This window comes from Anser brachyrhynchus, assembly GCF_964034855.1.
Source record: "Anser brachyrhynchus genome assembly, chromosome: 16".
Taxonomy (NCBI): domain Eukaryota; kingdom Metazoa; phylum Chordata; class Aves; order Anseriformes; family Anatidae; genus Anser; species Anser brachyrhynchus.
In genome coordinates this window covers 15,347,878-15,363,127 of record NC_137734.1, presented here as the reverse complement: position 1 = coordinate 15,363,127, position 15,250 = coordinate 15,347,878, and the positions used below count along the sequence as shown (strand labels likewise).

The following is a 15,250-nucleotide window of genomic DNA, read 5'->3' as shown; positions in this document are numbered from 1 at the left end:
CCATGTTCTCCCTGTGTCAGCACTGAATTCATAACAATAAAAATAGGGATGTCTACAACGCACAAAAAGCTTGGCAAGTGCCCGGTGTACTACTCAATATGCAAACCTCAATATGCGTTCAGATGGGCTAGCAGGTAAGTGAACTTAAACCTCTCAAAGTGCAGGTGAAGCCTTTAACATTGTTTCCAGATCACTGTGTCTAGCTGTAAGAAACTTAACTGTAAGTTAGCAAGGTTGATGGACTTCCATATATACTCCATCTTTATGTTTACAATGACAACTTTTGCACAACCTTGAAGGAATACGAGCCTACCTAGGTGAGCTGCAGGATATGCAGCTGCCCTAAGTGGATACAAATATTTGCTGCTTCTCCATTAACTGAAACCCAATGCTAAAAGTGACAAAATTAGAAAACCACATGGTAAGTACAAGGTAAATTGAATCCTTGGATGCATGTCTCTGCAAATAAAGTCATCTCAAATTCTGGAAAACACAAACACGACAGGAGATCTGTGGAAAGCAAAGGGAGCTCCCCTTTAAAGTCAAATCAATTTTTGAGAGTAAAGCCACACCAACAGCTGTAGAGTGCTTTTAAGGCTGTTTTCAGATACATGAAATAGAGCATTAACTGGCTGTAAGAATTTGCCAACAGGCTCACCCCATTATTTGAAGCATGACTTGATTTAGCTAAAACCTAAATCACCAGTTGTAATCCCTAAACACTATGGGAGCCAAAAAACAGCAGAACGGTGTTTTTTTTTAATCCTCCACTACATATAATTAACTTAATCAGAATTTTGATGAAAATTCCAAAAAAGGAAATTAAGTTTTGACAAAATGCTGTATTGCCTTCTAGAACACATTACCTTTTAAAAGGTAACAAGCATGTAAGCATTCCCCATTGCATCTGCTGTCACAAGTGACTGCAACTACTGGAAGTCTTTAATCATCTACTGACCAGTAATTGGGCACTCTTAAATATCACTTTTGCCCTTAAGAACTGCTGATATTAAAATGATATCAACCTTGTTCTTCTTGTACTTCGTGCATGTTAAAACCAGTACTACCGGGGTCCATCATTCACCCATGCCAAAACAAAACTAACACCACACACTGAAGAAAAGGAGGGTTATTAATTTTATATTTTGTAGTATTTTCCTACAAAAAGAGGATGAGTTCCCATCAAGTGATTAGAATTGAAGCCCACAGACAAAGTTAGTACTGGGTTACAAGGTTGCACTATTCTAAATAAAAGTTATCTTTCACCTTAACTTCTATACTTTTTTTTTTCTGTATGAGAACCCTGTACGTAAGAAATGCCCATTTTTTCCACCTGTATCAGTTGTTCTGAAGAACACTTCTCTTTCCAAACCCCAAAACTCTTGAATGCACTCGCCAGTATGAGAACATAAACTGCTTGACATTCAATTATTAGTGTTTGGAGCACTACTGTTCCCTATCAGGCAGGTCATCTACAGTGGAGTATACAAACACAATGCCACAAGTAAGCCAGAAATATGTACAGGATAACACAATTCTAATCTTTAACAACAGATTTACCCTGATAGGATCTACAAATTTAAAAACTACTGATTAACAAACCACTCACTCTAGTAACATTTTTTAATGTTGGTTAAATATAGAAACCTATGAATTTTTTTTCTTTTATGACAACTTAGTCTTTACTCAAAGGCACCCTATACAATTCTCACTCCACATCCCTAAGAAGTTTCTCCAATAAAAACTCTTGATTGCCACATCTGGATGTCCACCCACACACATCTAGTGCTTCTAATGTTAAGTGAGGTGGCTTTAATTAAATGAAACAAAACCCATGTTCAGAAACGTGGATTTTCAGACACCACCACCGCTCTTGAACTTCAGGCAACAATTCAATGCGAGCACATATTCTTGAGTGAGCTGGATTCAAGTTCGTTCAAGTACTTACAACAGAAGTGTGAATGTTAAGAGTGCAATACTGGAGGCTCTGGGTACTGAAGCAAACTAAAAGTTGTTACCACAGCTTTATTCCTTGTATCCAATTAAGTTAGCTCAGGAGATGCCCACATCCCACGAATCACATCAGTGTGAATTACACTGAAGTATTATGCATTCAGCTGATATTCTCATCCATTTAAGACAAAGTGCTCAGTAATACACACAATACAAAACCAAAGGGAAAACCAAAGTAGTAACGGCAAAAGATAGCCAAAGGGACCACAGTTTCTTGAATTCTCAATGGTTCAGTTGCACATCCGCATTATCCTGGAGTCCTACCCCATTTATCTGGAGCCAGAGTTAAGCTCCCCAAAAGCTAAAACTAAGACTGAGAAGTATCACTACGTTTCAAATGTACAAATGAATTATTTTCCCCACTTTCTCCCCAACAAAACAAAGCATCTCACCTCAACATACAGTGTGCAAGTTCAAGGGGAAATATATATTAAGATGACCGTACACTGCATCTGTGATTTCAAGCTGAACATAAGTATGAAAGTCAAACTAAAACACCAGCAGTTTTTTTCCTCGAGTCCTTAAGTCTGTCAATCAATTCCTTAAAGTTTGTTCAAAGGGGAAGAGATTCCCCAATCAGCACCAAATACACACAGAATATTTTAGTACGAAGTCTTAGTCTATTTGTTCTTTCACATTTACTAGATGTATTTTGTTTGCTGTAACTTGACATACAGATGAATTACAGATCCCAAAAGCCTTTTATTTTTTAAAGGAGCCATCCCTGAAAACAAGCATACAGCTACAACAACAGCCCAGTTCATGTACACTAGTACAAATTTTAATACTACTTTGACTTTCTAGTTACTTGAAGCTAAGATACTGTGAAACTCCTTGAAAAGCTATGTGAGTACTAAAGTTAGGAAACAGAAGCCCTTGCAAGAGGCAACATTTTTTTAAATAATATTTGACCACTAACCCCAAAGCTCTGTGATTACACATTATGGCACAAAGTGAAACGATCATGCCCAACACATACCAACTGAAAAGATGCTGGATATACCATAGTTAGAAAACAGGTGTATGTATCACCACACCGTTTAAGAGAACAAAGATCAAAAGAGCTTTAAGCCTTAAATATTAGAAGACAAACCATGAACTACCCATGTACATGCAATTGTTATCAGTGGCAAACAGAGAGGGCATTTCATTCATACAGTTTCAGCTGTACACATTTGTACAGGGTGGGTGAAAGAGGATGTGCAAGCAGGAGAGGAAGTTTGGAAGAACAAACAGGATGAAAGCTAGCACGGAAGTTATTCTAGCAATGCTAAGCAACTCTAAATTCCTCTAAATGCTCTGGTCCATTTAATTTAAAGCTTTCTTGATAGAGTGTAAACTAGTGAATTTGTAGTTCAAGTTTCCCCAGTTAGCTGCAGATAAGAATATTGAAGGTCCAGGAAATAATCACAGGACAGCATTATATTTGGGCTTAGTCTACTGCCTGTATAGGAACTTTCAATTTGAAAAAAAAAAAAAAGGTAAGTACACTTCTAAGATAAAATAATAGAATTTGCACATTGAGAAAGATTGAAGTGTTTGAACTATTTCATACATTTGCACTAAAAATTCTGAATATTCCAGGGTTTAAGTGTAACAGAGGCCAAAACATGAGTGCATAGAACTGCACAATTGAGATTCCCCAACGTCAGTACTCTGACATACTGCAGCACAGAAATAACAACCCCATCTTTTAACTATGGCCTAACCTTGAATGACAAATACATCCTGAAAACAAGCATTGCTATTAATGTCACCATTCACACGTTAGAAATATTACACCCAGTCATTTAAAAAGTATGATTTCTGCTTTTTGGAATATTCCTGTCAACCTCCAAAGCTTTCACAAGAGATTAAAATTGAGTGCATAAGGAGTAAAATTACACATTTCCCCCCCATGGTTAGCATTACACAAGTGTATTATTTGTTAGTCACACTCAAAAGCATGAAGGACCTGCCATTAATTGACTTAAGAAAAGCATTAATATTATAACACAAAATCAAAATTTGAACCTGTAGCAGAAGGTTCTTGAGTTCTGACAGCAGCAGAGGAAGACTCAGTGTCTTCAACTTTTTCTTCTTGCAAACTGGCATCCGTACTGAGTACCGTGCTATGCGATGCATTTCCAGGAGACGCTTGTTCACTGAAACTTTGGTCAGATTCAACGGGAACATCTAACTGGACTGTAAGGGAGGAGGAAAAAAGAAAAAAAAAGAGTAAACTGAGTAAAATGCACACAAAAGCATATTCTGGAACAATGTGTGTTCATCATATTACAGTAGAGAAACAGCCACCCATGATCAGACTGCTGTTTTATTAACACAAAATTAAGCTTTTACGACAGAACCACTTGCATCTACCCTCTAAATTCAAAAGCTGCTTAAAAACAGACTACTAGCTCATTATAGAGAAATGGGATAGGTCTACTTATACCATTGTCAGAACTTTCCCTGAAAGGGAAAGGCAGTAAAGGACAAGATAGAAAAATGAAGTGTTACTTCTAACCAGTCCAAGAATAAAAGCATCTTGGCTGGTGTTTTTAAGTGTTCAAGAGGATTAAACTCTAAGTTTAGCAATTAAATTACTTCTCCAATCAAAAGAATGTTAAAGTTTTGTAATTACTTCATTTTTGCAAGCAAAACCTGCATCTCTTCAAAACTTTTCCTGTAAGTCTTTTGTCAACCTGTGGAGCTCTCCCTCTCAAAGCAGCCAAGGATCCAGCCAGTTATCTCTACTGGAAAAGCACCCTACACGCAAGGTAAGTGCTAGGGTTACTGATGGACAGGGAATCAGAAACAAAAAACCATGAAGGCAGTAGAGATAAAAATAAGCTTTCCTTAAGTTTACTCTGCACTGCTACTCAAATCAGGTTTTAAATGCAGATTACATGGTCTGCAGGTTACGCGAGCGTAAATACAGTGCTTGCAACTAGAAGACTTCTATACTATACACATCCAGAGTATACCAGGAAGCTGCTTACCCTTCTCAGGCTCCTTTGGGTTAGATATTGCATCTTTCAAAGGTTGAATTTCTGTTGAAGTTGTGACATGATCTGTATTTAAAATCTCATGGCTAACACTAGATGAGAGTCTTGAAGACCGCCTCCTGATCTGGTCTTTTTCATGGTTATCTGAAGAGTTCTTCAATTTTTCCTGAGCTAGAACAGAGAAATCTGATGGTACTATGAAGGCGTAGGGTTACTGAATAGCTCAGTAGCCAACTTGAAAGTCCATTTCCCTCCCAGCGAGGGTTTTGAATTGTTTTTAATTATTCAGTTTAACAGCAAAAGCCAAATAGCCCTAGTGATTAGGCCTCTCCACAAAAACTACAATGATATCAACAGTTATAAAAAAAAGCATAGAATCCAGGGAAAAGCCTATTTTGTATATCTCTTAATATTTTCTTTTGTTAACAAATTTAAGATAACGATCACTATCTTACTGATAAAACATTGCTTTAAAAAGCAACCATCCCACACACATAAGTAATACCAGAAGTTAGATGTGACAATTCAGACACAAACAACTTTGATCCTAAAATGGTAACGTACATGAACTCAAGTTTTAATGCCTTCTGGTCCTAAGGAAGGGAAAGAGAGCCTTCTTCAGATCTTCATCTCCTTGTTCACAAAACTACATCTTCTATAGTAATGTTCTTTCTCAACAACACATTCAAGTTCTTTAAATGTCATTATACAATATTAAAAGTAGAAACTATCAGACTGCAATGATGTGAATTTCTATCTAACATTAAAGTCCCTTTGCAAAGCAATGTGCTAAATTCTCCATCTAGTAACTAAAAACATCCAAACGAAGTGTCCAAAGGCTACAAAGATGGTGAAGGGTCTGGAGGGCAAGACCTAGGAGGAACGGCTGAGGTCCCCTGGTTTGTTCAGCCCAGAGAAGAGGAGGCCAAGGGGAAGCCTCATAGCAGCCTGCAGCTTCCTCACAAGGGGTGTGGACCGCAGGTGCTGAGCTCTGCTCTCTGGGGACAGCAACAGGACCCGAGGGAATGGCATGGAGCTGGGACAGGGGAGGGTCAGGCTGGGTGTTAGGGAAAGGTTTCCACCAAAAGGGTGGTCAGGCACTGGAACAGGCTCCACTGGGCCTGCCGGAGTTCAGGAAGTGTTTGGACAACGCTCTCAGCCATGAGGTCTGATTTTTAGTGGTCCTGTGTGGTACCAGGAGGAGGACTCAATGATCCTTGGGGGTCCCTTCCAACTTGAGATTTTCTCTAATTCTATGATTCCATTAAAACAGTTTCTCCAGCTAGAGAAGGGCTTCTGTAACCTCTTAAGGTATTAGAGCCAATATAACTATTACCTCCCTTACACCTGTGGAATTCGTCAAGAATGACAGCTTGTTGTTTCTCTATCCAAACCAAACTTTCAAGACTTAGGAGCTAATTTCAGCATGATGATGCTACACACAAACAGCCAATTTAAGATGAAATGCAGCAACTGTTTTTCTATTTCAGATATCGCAGTTAGAGATTAATACCACAGACTTTTTCTTCCTCCACTTCAGCTTATATGTACAAATACTGTGAGTTCAAAACCAAACAAAATACTCACGCAAGTTTCTTTCAACCCTAGGACGCTTTGAAGGAACTTCACCTCCTTTAGGTATTTTCCGACGTCTTAATTCCAAAGTTATTGGCTGCAGTGTCTGAGAACTTGGCTCTACATATTTAGACAGAGAACAAAAGTTGACTAGATAGAAAGCCGGGAAACTTTAAAACATAAATTCACAAGTCTTGCAACTTAAAATACTAGACCTACATAAATAGTTTCCCATGGCTTTAAGTCTACATACAAGCATTCAATCCTACTACAGACGTATTTTATAACGGATTTAGGCAAGTAATCTTCATAATCTCTAACCAAACCATTAGAACTCCAAATGTGAGTAACAAGTATGCTCTCAGCTGCCCTAAACCAAGCCTAAAGTTTTAGAAAATTGAAAACTTCTGGATACTTCGGATGTGGACAGAAGAACAAGATCTTTTTTCTAAGTGAGTTTACAAGGGTTTCTAATACATGGCGTATACATTTAAGTTCAACTACATACCTGTTGGAGGTGTTATTGGTGGTCTTCCACGTTTTCGTTTAGTTTCTTTCACATTTTCCTGGGGACTCTTTACATTGTCATTCTCAGGCTTCTTCTCAATTTGTGTATCTACTGAATATTCCATATCATTCTCTGATATATTCTCTTTATCTTCTTTTCCATTCTTAGATATATTCTTCTCTGAGACCTTGCCTTTTTCTGAGATGACTATCAGTTTTCCTTCTTTATCAGATTGCTTAACCCTTTTCTCAGTCTTTAATGTCTTTTCATTCTTGTCTTTCTTTGCATTACCTGTTGCTTTCCTCTGTTCTTTAAATTTCTCCCGCTTTTCAGGAGATGACGGAATTTCATTACCTCTTTCTTTAGGCTTAGCATTACCCACAATATTCTATAATAAAGAGTGAAATATGAAAATTAACTTGCTGCAGCCTGAAAGTCCACCCCCACCTTTGTATTTAGCAGACTTGCACTTTTTCCAACTTTTCGAAGAATAAAGGCATATATTGTGTTGTAACCCACAGATTAAAAACTTCAAGGTACTTGAACTGTTCAAAGACCAACACAGCATGGACACGCTGCTTTAACAGGACAGTATAACGAATGCTTTTGAATTGTCAAAGGAATTAATCTGAGACTTTCTGTGTCTCGGTTCTCATATGCAGGTTAGGGCCAGTAATCAACTCCATAGTTGTATGCCAACTTGAGCAGCGCTACTTAAACCTTACCTAGGACACTGAGGGAGGAGTGGGAGTCAAGAGCACAGACAAGGACAAACACCTCAATCACCTGGATACAAGGCCTGTCATCATCTTTTAACAAAAGTGTCTCAAAATAAACCAGTATTTAAGTTGCCATCATCACTGCTACTGAAATGTGCTAAGTAGAGTCATCTAAAAAGCAACTGACATCACCAACTTCTGCATGATGTTAAATTCTACACGCTTGTTTTTTGATTATATTTCATTTTTAAATACACTAAGCACTTTAAACTTCAAAATCTTTAATAGTCCCTGTCCAGTAAGCTACTGATAACATTCAACTCATTCATTTGTACTCTTCATTCTTCCATAACTGTGATACAGCAGCACAAGCCCAGGAAGAACACCCCTGTATCAACAGTTCACTGTTATTGAACGCCCTTTGCATGCTGCAATTGGGTTTCATCCCAACGCCACATGGTGGGGGGATGCTGGTTTTGTTCCCCCTACCTCCTTCCAATGCTCCTGCTGCAGGCTATCCCCGAACACTTCTGCTCTGATCAACAGAAGCCTTCTAATTTTGAGCCTTGATCAATAATTTATATCTGCTCATATGTCAACACTGCCTTTAGTTTAACTAACTTCCCTCTTCATGTTACCTAGTAACTTGAAGCATTAGCAAGCAGCCAGACTCCTTTCCAGCCACAGCACAGCAAGGCACAACAAGGCCAGGAAGAGAAGACTAGAAAAAACTCTGAAGGCTGATCAGAAGATTACAAAGGCTGAATACCACTTGGGAAAAAGTAGAACAGCTAATTTGAGTTATACAAAATTCTGAGAGTACACTTAAGTCTCAGTAATTCCTTGTAAGACAGTACAGCTTGCCTCTTCCCACCCCAATCTTCCTATCGGTATGTGGATTACATGAACTGGTGCCTTTTAAGACTGCCATTTCCAGACCACAGTCCTAAGAAACAATTCTGATGCAATAAAATGGTGAACATGCACATCTGCTCCACCTTCTATGAGATGATTTCAATCATACTCAACAGAGGTGATAAACAGTTTGGTTCTTTTTTTGTGGGGTTTTTTTTTTTTGGCTTTTTTTTTTTAAATGTGAAAACAAATTGCTGTGCATTTCAGAAGAACAGCTAGACAAAGAGAAAAAATTCTTTCATCTCACGAAGAAAAGGCACTGGTGCCTGAGCACTGCTTTAACCAGGTATGAAAAAAAAAAAACTTCTTATATAGATTCCTTGAATACCACAGATGTGGGAGAAGCTCCAATGGAAACCTCACATATCAGTTTAAAAACAAAAACCCAAAAACAAAAAACACCACACCTCACACAAAAAACAACCCTCAGACATTAGGTTTCATTAGTTGTGTTACTCACAGAACCATCTGATGTGAATAAAATGAGGTACCACAACACAAACTGTCTTAAACTGTTCTTAAGCTTGCTGTGTTTATGGTTGTCTCTTGAACTAGCTCAGCTTTACTGAATTCTTAAAAGCTGCCTGTCCTTGCATAAATACTATCGCTCTGTGCAAGTTATAAGTATTTCACTATCACTGTTCAATGGAACATGTTATTCCCTCTTCAGAGGGAATTAAAGAAACGAAGGTAGTCATTACAGAAAAGAAGGCCAGTTTATGCTACTTCCTTCAGAAAACAGGTGGGCTTTTTTTGTTTAAGAACATCTAAGACACAAGCTCCTTGCATCTTCATGGCTACGGCCTTTCCCTCTGTAGAACAAGACCACTCCACTGGCAGCATGCTGCTGCATTAGTGCTGCATCTGAATCCACACCTCAAGGAACTTGCATTCACAACTGAGTCCTGAGCTCTCTAGCAGATCAACTGTTTAAGGACTTGATTAGAGAGCTCTGTTTACACAATCAGAAGTTAATCTTCCTTTTATGCTTTGTTACGCTAAAGGACAGAACAAAATGTTCTGGTATAAATTCTCTCTCAAGTTAAAAGAAAGCTTCCCAGCCAGTGGTTAAAAGAAGCAAACTTATTCCTTGCAAAACCTATCTACAGCCATATGGAAACACGAGAAACCATCTACAGGAGAAAAGAGACAAAATATTTTGTCCTTTTTATGAATAATCTCTCTTCAGATTGTTCATCTTCATGTATTTAAGGTTAAATATGGCAGAAACATTTCTCATGGCCGTGAAGGTAGTTCCCTTGTGAGTATGAGTCAACCCTGAATCAGGCATAATTATTAGCATTTGAAAGCCTAAAGAGCACTTTGTGGCAAGTCTGAAATAGTTTTTTCCCAGTCTGGCAGATATACAAATCTACAGACCAAGGAACAGAATCACAGAATTATGTAGGTTGGAAAAGACCTCTAAAATCATTAATCTAGCATTGCCAAGTCTACCGCTAAACCATGTCCCAAAGCACCACATCTACACATCTTTTAAATACCATCAGGGATGGTGACTCAATGACATCCCTGGGCAGCCTGTTCCAATGCTTCACAACCCTTTCAGTGAAGATGTTTTTCCTAATACCCAACACCTAAACCTCCCCTGGTGCAACATAAGGCCATTTCCTTTCATCCTATTGCTTGTTGCCTGGGAGAACAGACAGACCCTCATGTCGCCAAAGAAGCAGCCCGTCTCTTCAGAGCAGTGACAGATTTAAATTCTGCTTTTAAAAAATTCATTATTGGAATCCGTACTTAGGGCTTGTGTTGAGGGAGAGATCCAATTTCTTTGTTCAAACTTGAGAGTCCCAAAAAAACAAGAGCAAAGGGCATGACTAAAAACACAGGCTACAACTACACGACAGAAACGTGTGGCAGGACCACAGGCTTAAAACCATTCCTTTAAACAGGTTATTCTGAGGCATCCACTTAAAAGTTTTAACCTAGTTAAACAGGATCAGAATTTGTCACCCTTTCCTACAAGGAATCCATGGGAAAACTGAATAGAAACAACTTCTTTCTTCTCACTATGAGCAAGACAAGATTTTTAGAATAGCCCACTAATACTTTCCATCACTAGCTGAAGATTGAACCCAACGAACAGAGCAGGTGAAGCGATGGTAGAACGGCCAAACCTCAGAAGAAAAATGTGGTTAGGAAAAAAATCTTCTGAAAGCTGTGAATGAAAGACTACTCGACAACTTCCTTAAAGGTCCCAAGATAATCAAGTAGTTACTCTGGGGATGAATAATCTCCCTTCACTTCATAGTTCCCCATCCCTTGGGAAAGTATATATATCACAAAAATCATCTCAAACTGTGTTACAGTATCCCACCACTAGTTTTAATATGTAAACTCTGAATCTCCCAAGGATTTTTAGACAAGTTTTTTTATACCTCTGACTTTAGTTCAAGAAGCGTATTCATGAGAACATGAGTTCGAGAGTTTGTAAAACATGCCATGAAGATTTGCATACCCTTTTCAGTTTAATGGATTTCATTTCAAATGCACTGTATTTTAGCAATAGAGGAGTTTCATTCATTTTGTACTTTATAGTTCAAACCTAGCTACTTTCACCAGCCGTTTTAGAATATTAGAATGAACACGCTACTTACCTGATCTTTGGAAAAAGCTTTGACATGAATGTTTTTGACAGTCTGAACTACACCATCATAAAATTTCACAGTGTATGTACCTAAAATATGAAAACAAAGCAGATAGTTTTAAAGATCAGAAGTTATTTAACAGAATATCTACTAACAGCTCCAATAGTGAAGCTGTATACTTTCTTCTCCTTGATCTTACAAGGTACAGTCAATGGAAAGAAAGCACAGCACAAGAACAAGTCCATACTAATTGATACTCAAAAAGAAGCATGACTGCGCTTTTAAGTCTGTTTATAAAGAGTTTTTGCAGCCCTGACATCAGTTTTACTGCAATTACACACACCCCTTAGATTATAAATTTAGGGAGAAACAACTTTCTCCAAAAATATACTTAAAGCAATTACTGACTAGATAACCCAGAAGGTTCTTTGTTCATAAAGATGTAGCCTTTTCAGCTACATTAAGAGTTGATGACAGATTAAGATATGTAACTAAGAAAAAAGTCCCAGTTGTTTTCTGTTTCTGTACTCTCTTAACCAAAAAGGCACACAACTATAAATGTACTACTAAAAAGCACAACAGAAACATAAGTGAGTCCTTACCATCTTTGTTAACTGAAGTAACTTTGGCTGGATAGAAGCGACAGTCAGACCAGCATGCCAACACCTGATCATTTATATGGAAACCCTACAAGACAGTATTTAAAAGTGTTTTCATCTTAGAAATACAGAAATATACACCTATATTAAAACATCAGAACGATTAGCTTTCCGGTATTTAAAATAAGCCCTAAAGCTTATACAGCAGGCAATGAAGCAACAGCACATCAGTTTCACATTCTCAAATATCCTTTATTTTCTACTTACTGCACACCCTTCTTCCTCATGTAATCCTTCTTTTCTTAACTGTATTTTCTCTAAGGGACGCAAATAAGGACTGTCCCAACAAAACCATTCATCATATCTATGGTTCCAGCGTTTGAAGTGGATAAGCACTTTTCCTTCTTCATAATCAATTTCTTCAATGTGAGCTGGATACCTGGACACAACAGAGATTAAAATATTTCAGTTAAGAACGAAGATGTCCCATATGCTTACTCTAACTACAGTGTAAACATTACATGCAGATTGCTTTCTGCATGATCAAAAGCAAAATAGATGAAGACTGCTTGATCAGGTGTGGTGGGGATCCATGTCACTGTACCTAACAACCTTTAGTTTCTACAACCTCAGTATTATTGGACTTATTACTTGTATAAGCAGTAAAAATGCTACAGATGACTTGGAGCTCAGTACAGAATGAATCCCAGAACTGAACAACATAAAAGCAAGCACTGGTTACAGGAAGAAAAGACAACTGAGGAGTTTCTAGTCTGGGGTGGAAAAACATAGCTAGAGATCAGTAAGTCAAAAAAGCTTTCCCCATACCTAGAAATTTTACATGTACACAAAATTGATAGATTCAGCTCCCTCTTAACAACATCTGAAGGTCAATACAGTAACTTCTCACAGAGCTGCCCATCAATATGGGTCATAAATTGCCTCTTCAGTTTAACTGTAGAAGCCTAATGTAGACACTAAACCCGATTTAAGTTTTGGATTCTTAAATTCCATCTTCAAAGTTCTAGGAATTTCAGACACAAGGCTCTTGGTATACTGCAAGCACAGGAACCAGCGAGAGGGCACACACAGTAATTTCTCATCAGGAAGACCTTAATCTATGCATTTCTTTAATTGCATTGGTAATTTGCAACTTAAGTATGTATTTCAGAATCACAGCACATTTCACTATCCCAACTGAAGATAACATCCCAAATTTTGAAATTTTCCCTCTGCAGTAATAGCACCAGGAGAAAACCTTCACTTGTCAGTGTTTTTCTTCCAGATAACTGAAAACAAGACCCCACTGAATTCTGGAACAAAGGCCTAAAAGAAAAAAAAAAAAAAAGAAAAAACTCAAACCCACAAGTATTCTTTACCTAATAAATCACACTTATAGACCACGCTTAAGAAGACAGAACAAGGGGTAGGGACAGAAAAAAGTGGCATTTCAAAAGGATGCCTAACACTAAAAATAAAACTAAAAAAGAATGAATTGAGACTTAAAATACAATACAGAGTATTACTTTACAATCCCATACAGACCAAAAGAAGGGTTACCTACAACTGAAATCCTTCAGCAGATATGAGACGTCCATAACTTCTTCAAAAAGAGCTACAAATACTCCACACCAGAGACTTGCACTGCAGCCACAACCTAAGGCCCTGCCTAGAACCACATACCTCACCTCACGCTTTGCCATTAGTTCATTCCTGTATATTATCAGAACACATGCAGCAAAGGCTATGGAGGAGAAAGAAAATAGGATAGGAGATACTTATGGTAGGGATATCTTTACTCCTTCCTTCCTAAGTAGTAACTTTTTTTTTGGGTGATGGCCAAGAGATGTCACATTTACAGAATCACAGAATCATCCAGGTTGGAAGAGACCTCCAAGATCACCTAGTCCAACCTCTGACCTAACACTAACAAGTCAACCACTAAACCATATCACTAAGCTCTACACCCAAACATCTCTTAAAGACCTCCAGGGATGGTGACTCAACCACTTCCCTGGGCACCCCATTCCAATGCCTAACAACCCTTTCAGTAAAGAAGCTCTTCCTAATATCCAACCTAAACCTCCCCTGGGGCAACTTTAGCCCATTCCCCCTCGTCCTGTCACCAGGCACGTGGGAGAACAGACCAACCCCCACCTCGCTACAGCCTCCTTTAAGGTACCTATAGAGAGCAATGAGGTCTCCCCTGAGCCTCCTCTTCTCCAGGCTGAACAAGCCCAGCTCCCTCAGCCGCTCCTCATAAGACTTGTTCTCCAGACCCCTCACCAGCTTCGTCGCCCTTCTCTGGGCTTGCCTCAGCACCTCGATGTCCTTCTTGTAGAGAGGGGCCCAAAACTGAACGCAGTACTTGAGGTGCGGCCTCACCAGAGCCGAGTACAGGGGGACAATCACCTCCCTAGCCCTGCTGGCCACACTGCTTCTTATACAAGCCAGGATGCTGTTGGCCTTCTTGGCCACCTGAGCACACTGCTGGCTCATACTCAGCCGACTATCAACCAATACTCCCAGGTCCTTCTCGGCCAGGCAGCTTTCCAACCACTCATCTCCCAGCCTGTAGCGCTGCTTGGGGTTGTTGCGCCCCAGGTGCAGGACCCGGCACTTGGCCTTGTTGAACTTCATACAGTTGGCCTCAGCCCATCGGTCCAGATAAACCCAAAACTGCTCAGGTTAATAAGGAAGAAAGATTCAGAGTCCTTCCACATATAACAAAGTTCTGTTAAAGGTAGCTTTCTCTTACGTATCTCAGCAACTACAAAACACTCAATAGAGGTAACTACAAAAATCATTACCCAGTTCCCTGCATAGAACAGCAAAAATAGAGGCAAGAATTTCCAGGCCCTCTCAATGAGAGACCAGCAGAAGGAAGTTCTTGCCTGAAGCTCATCCAGATTCTCAAGGATAAAGAGGGATACTGATAAAGAATGATCAAGAACAGACTTAAACTAATGATCTGTTCTACAAAGACATCCATGTCTGATAAACCCATGCAATCCACTGATTTTCTCCTGCAGGGGAGAGACATGCCCACGTGACAGAAGCCAACAAACTATACAGTCCAAGACTATTCCCTTCTTCATACAGGGAAAGGAAGAACAGGATCCTTTACCACAAGAACCGCCATCTGGGAACCGTGCACCAGTATCATATGCACCTATTCCATCTCGCCTTCTAAAGACCCCCTGATAGTGGGGGAGAGACTGATCTATCAACAAGAGCAGCAAAAACATACTTGACAGTAAGACTCAACTTTTAGCCTGGCTGAGAGCCAGTGTGGGTGAACTGCAGTTCCTGGATAACATACGGG

At 39.1% G+C, this 15,250-nt stretch overlaps 1 protein-coding gene across 6 annotated transcripts in view; it reads right to left on the bottom strand.

Moving 5' to 3' along the window:
• PHF20 (PHD finger protein 20) overlaps window positions 1-15,250 on the bottom strand; it is a 77,082-nt gene that overhangs the window by 44,690 nt on the left and 17,142 nt on the right. For all 6 annotated transcript variants that reach the window (XM_080558458.1, XM_080558461.1, XM_080558462.1 and 3 more), the window contains 7 exons: window positions 12,193-12,364; window positions 11,929-12,013; window positions 11,336-11,415; window positions 7,084-7,471; window positions 6,588-6,695; window positions 4,995-5,171; window positions 4,027-4,197 (listed from right to left, as the gene is read on the bottom strand). In XM_080558458.1, coding sequence (XP_080414584.1) covers window positions 4,027-4,197; window positions 4,995-5,171; window positions 6,588-6,695; window positions 7,084-7,471; window positions 11,336-11,415; window positions 11,929-12,013; window positions 12,193-12,364 — 1,181 coding nt within the window. The remainder of the gene's footprint in view (window positions 1-4,026; window positions 4,198-4,994; window positions 5,172-6,587; window positions 6,696-7,083; window positions 7,472-11,335; window positions 11,416-11,928; window positions 12,014-12,192; window positions 12,365-15,250) is intronic.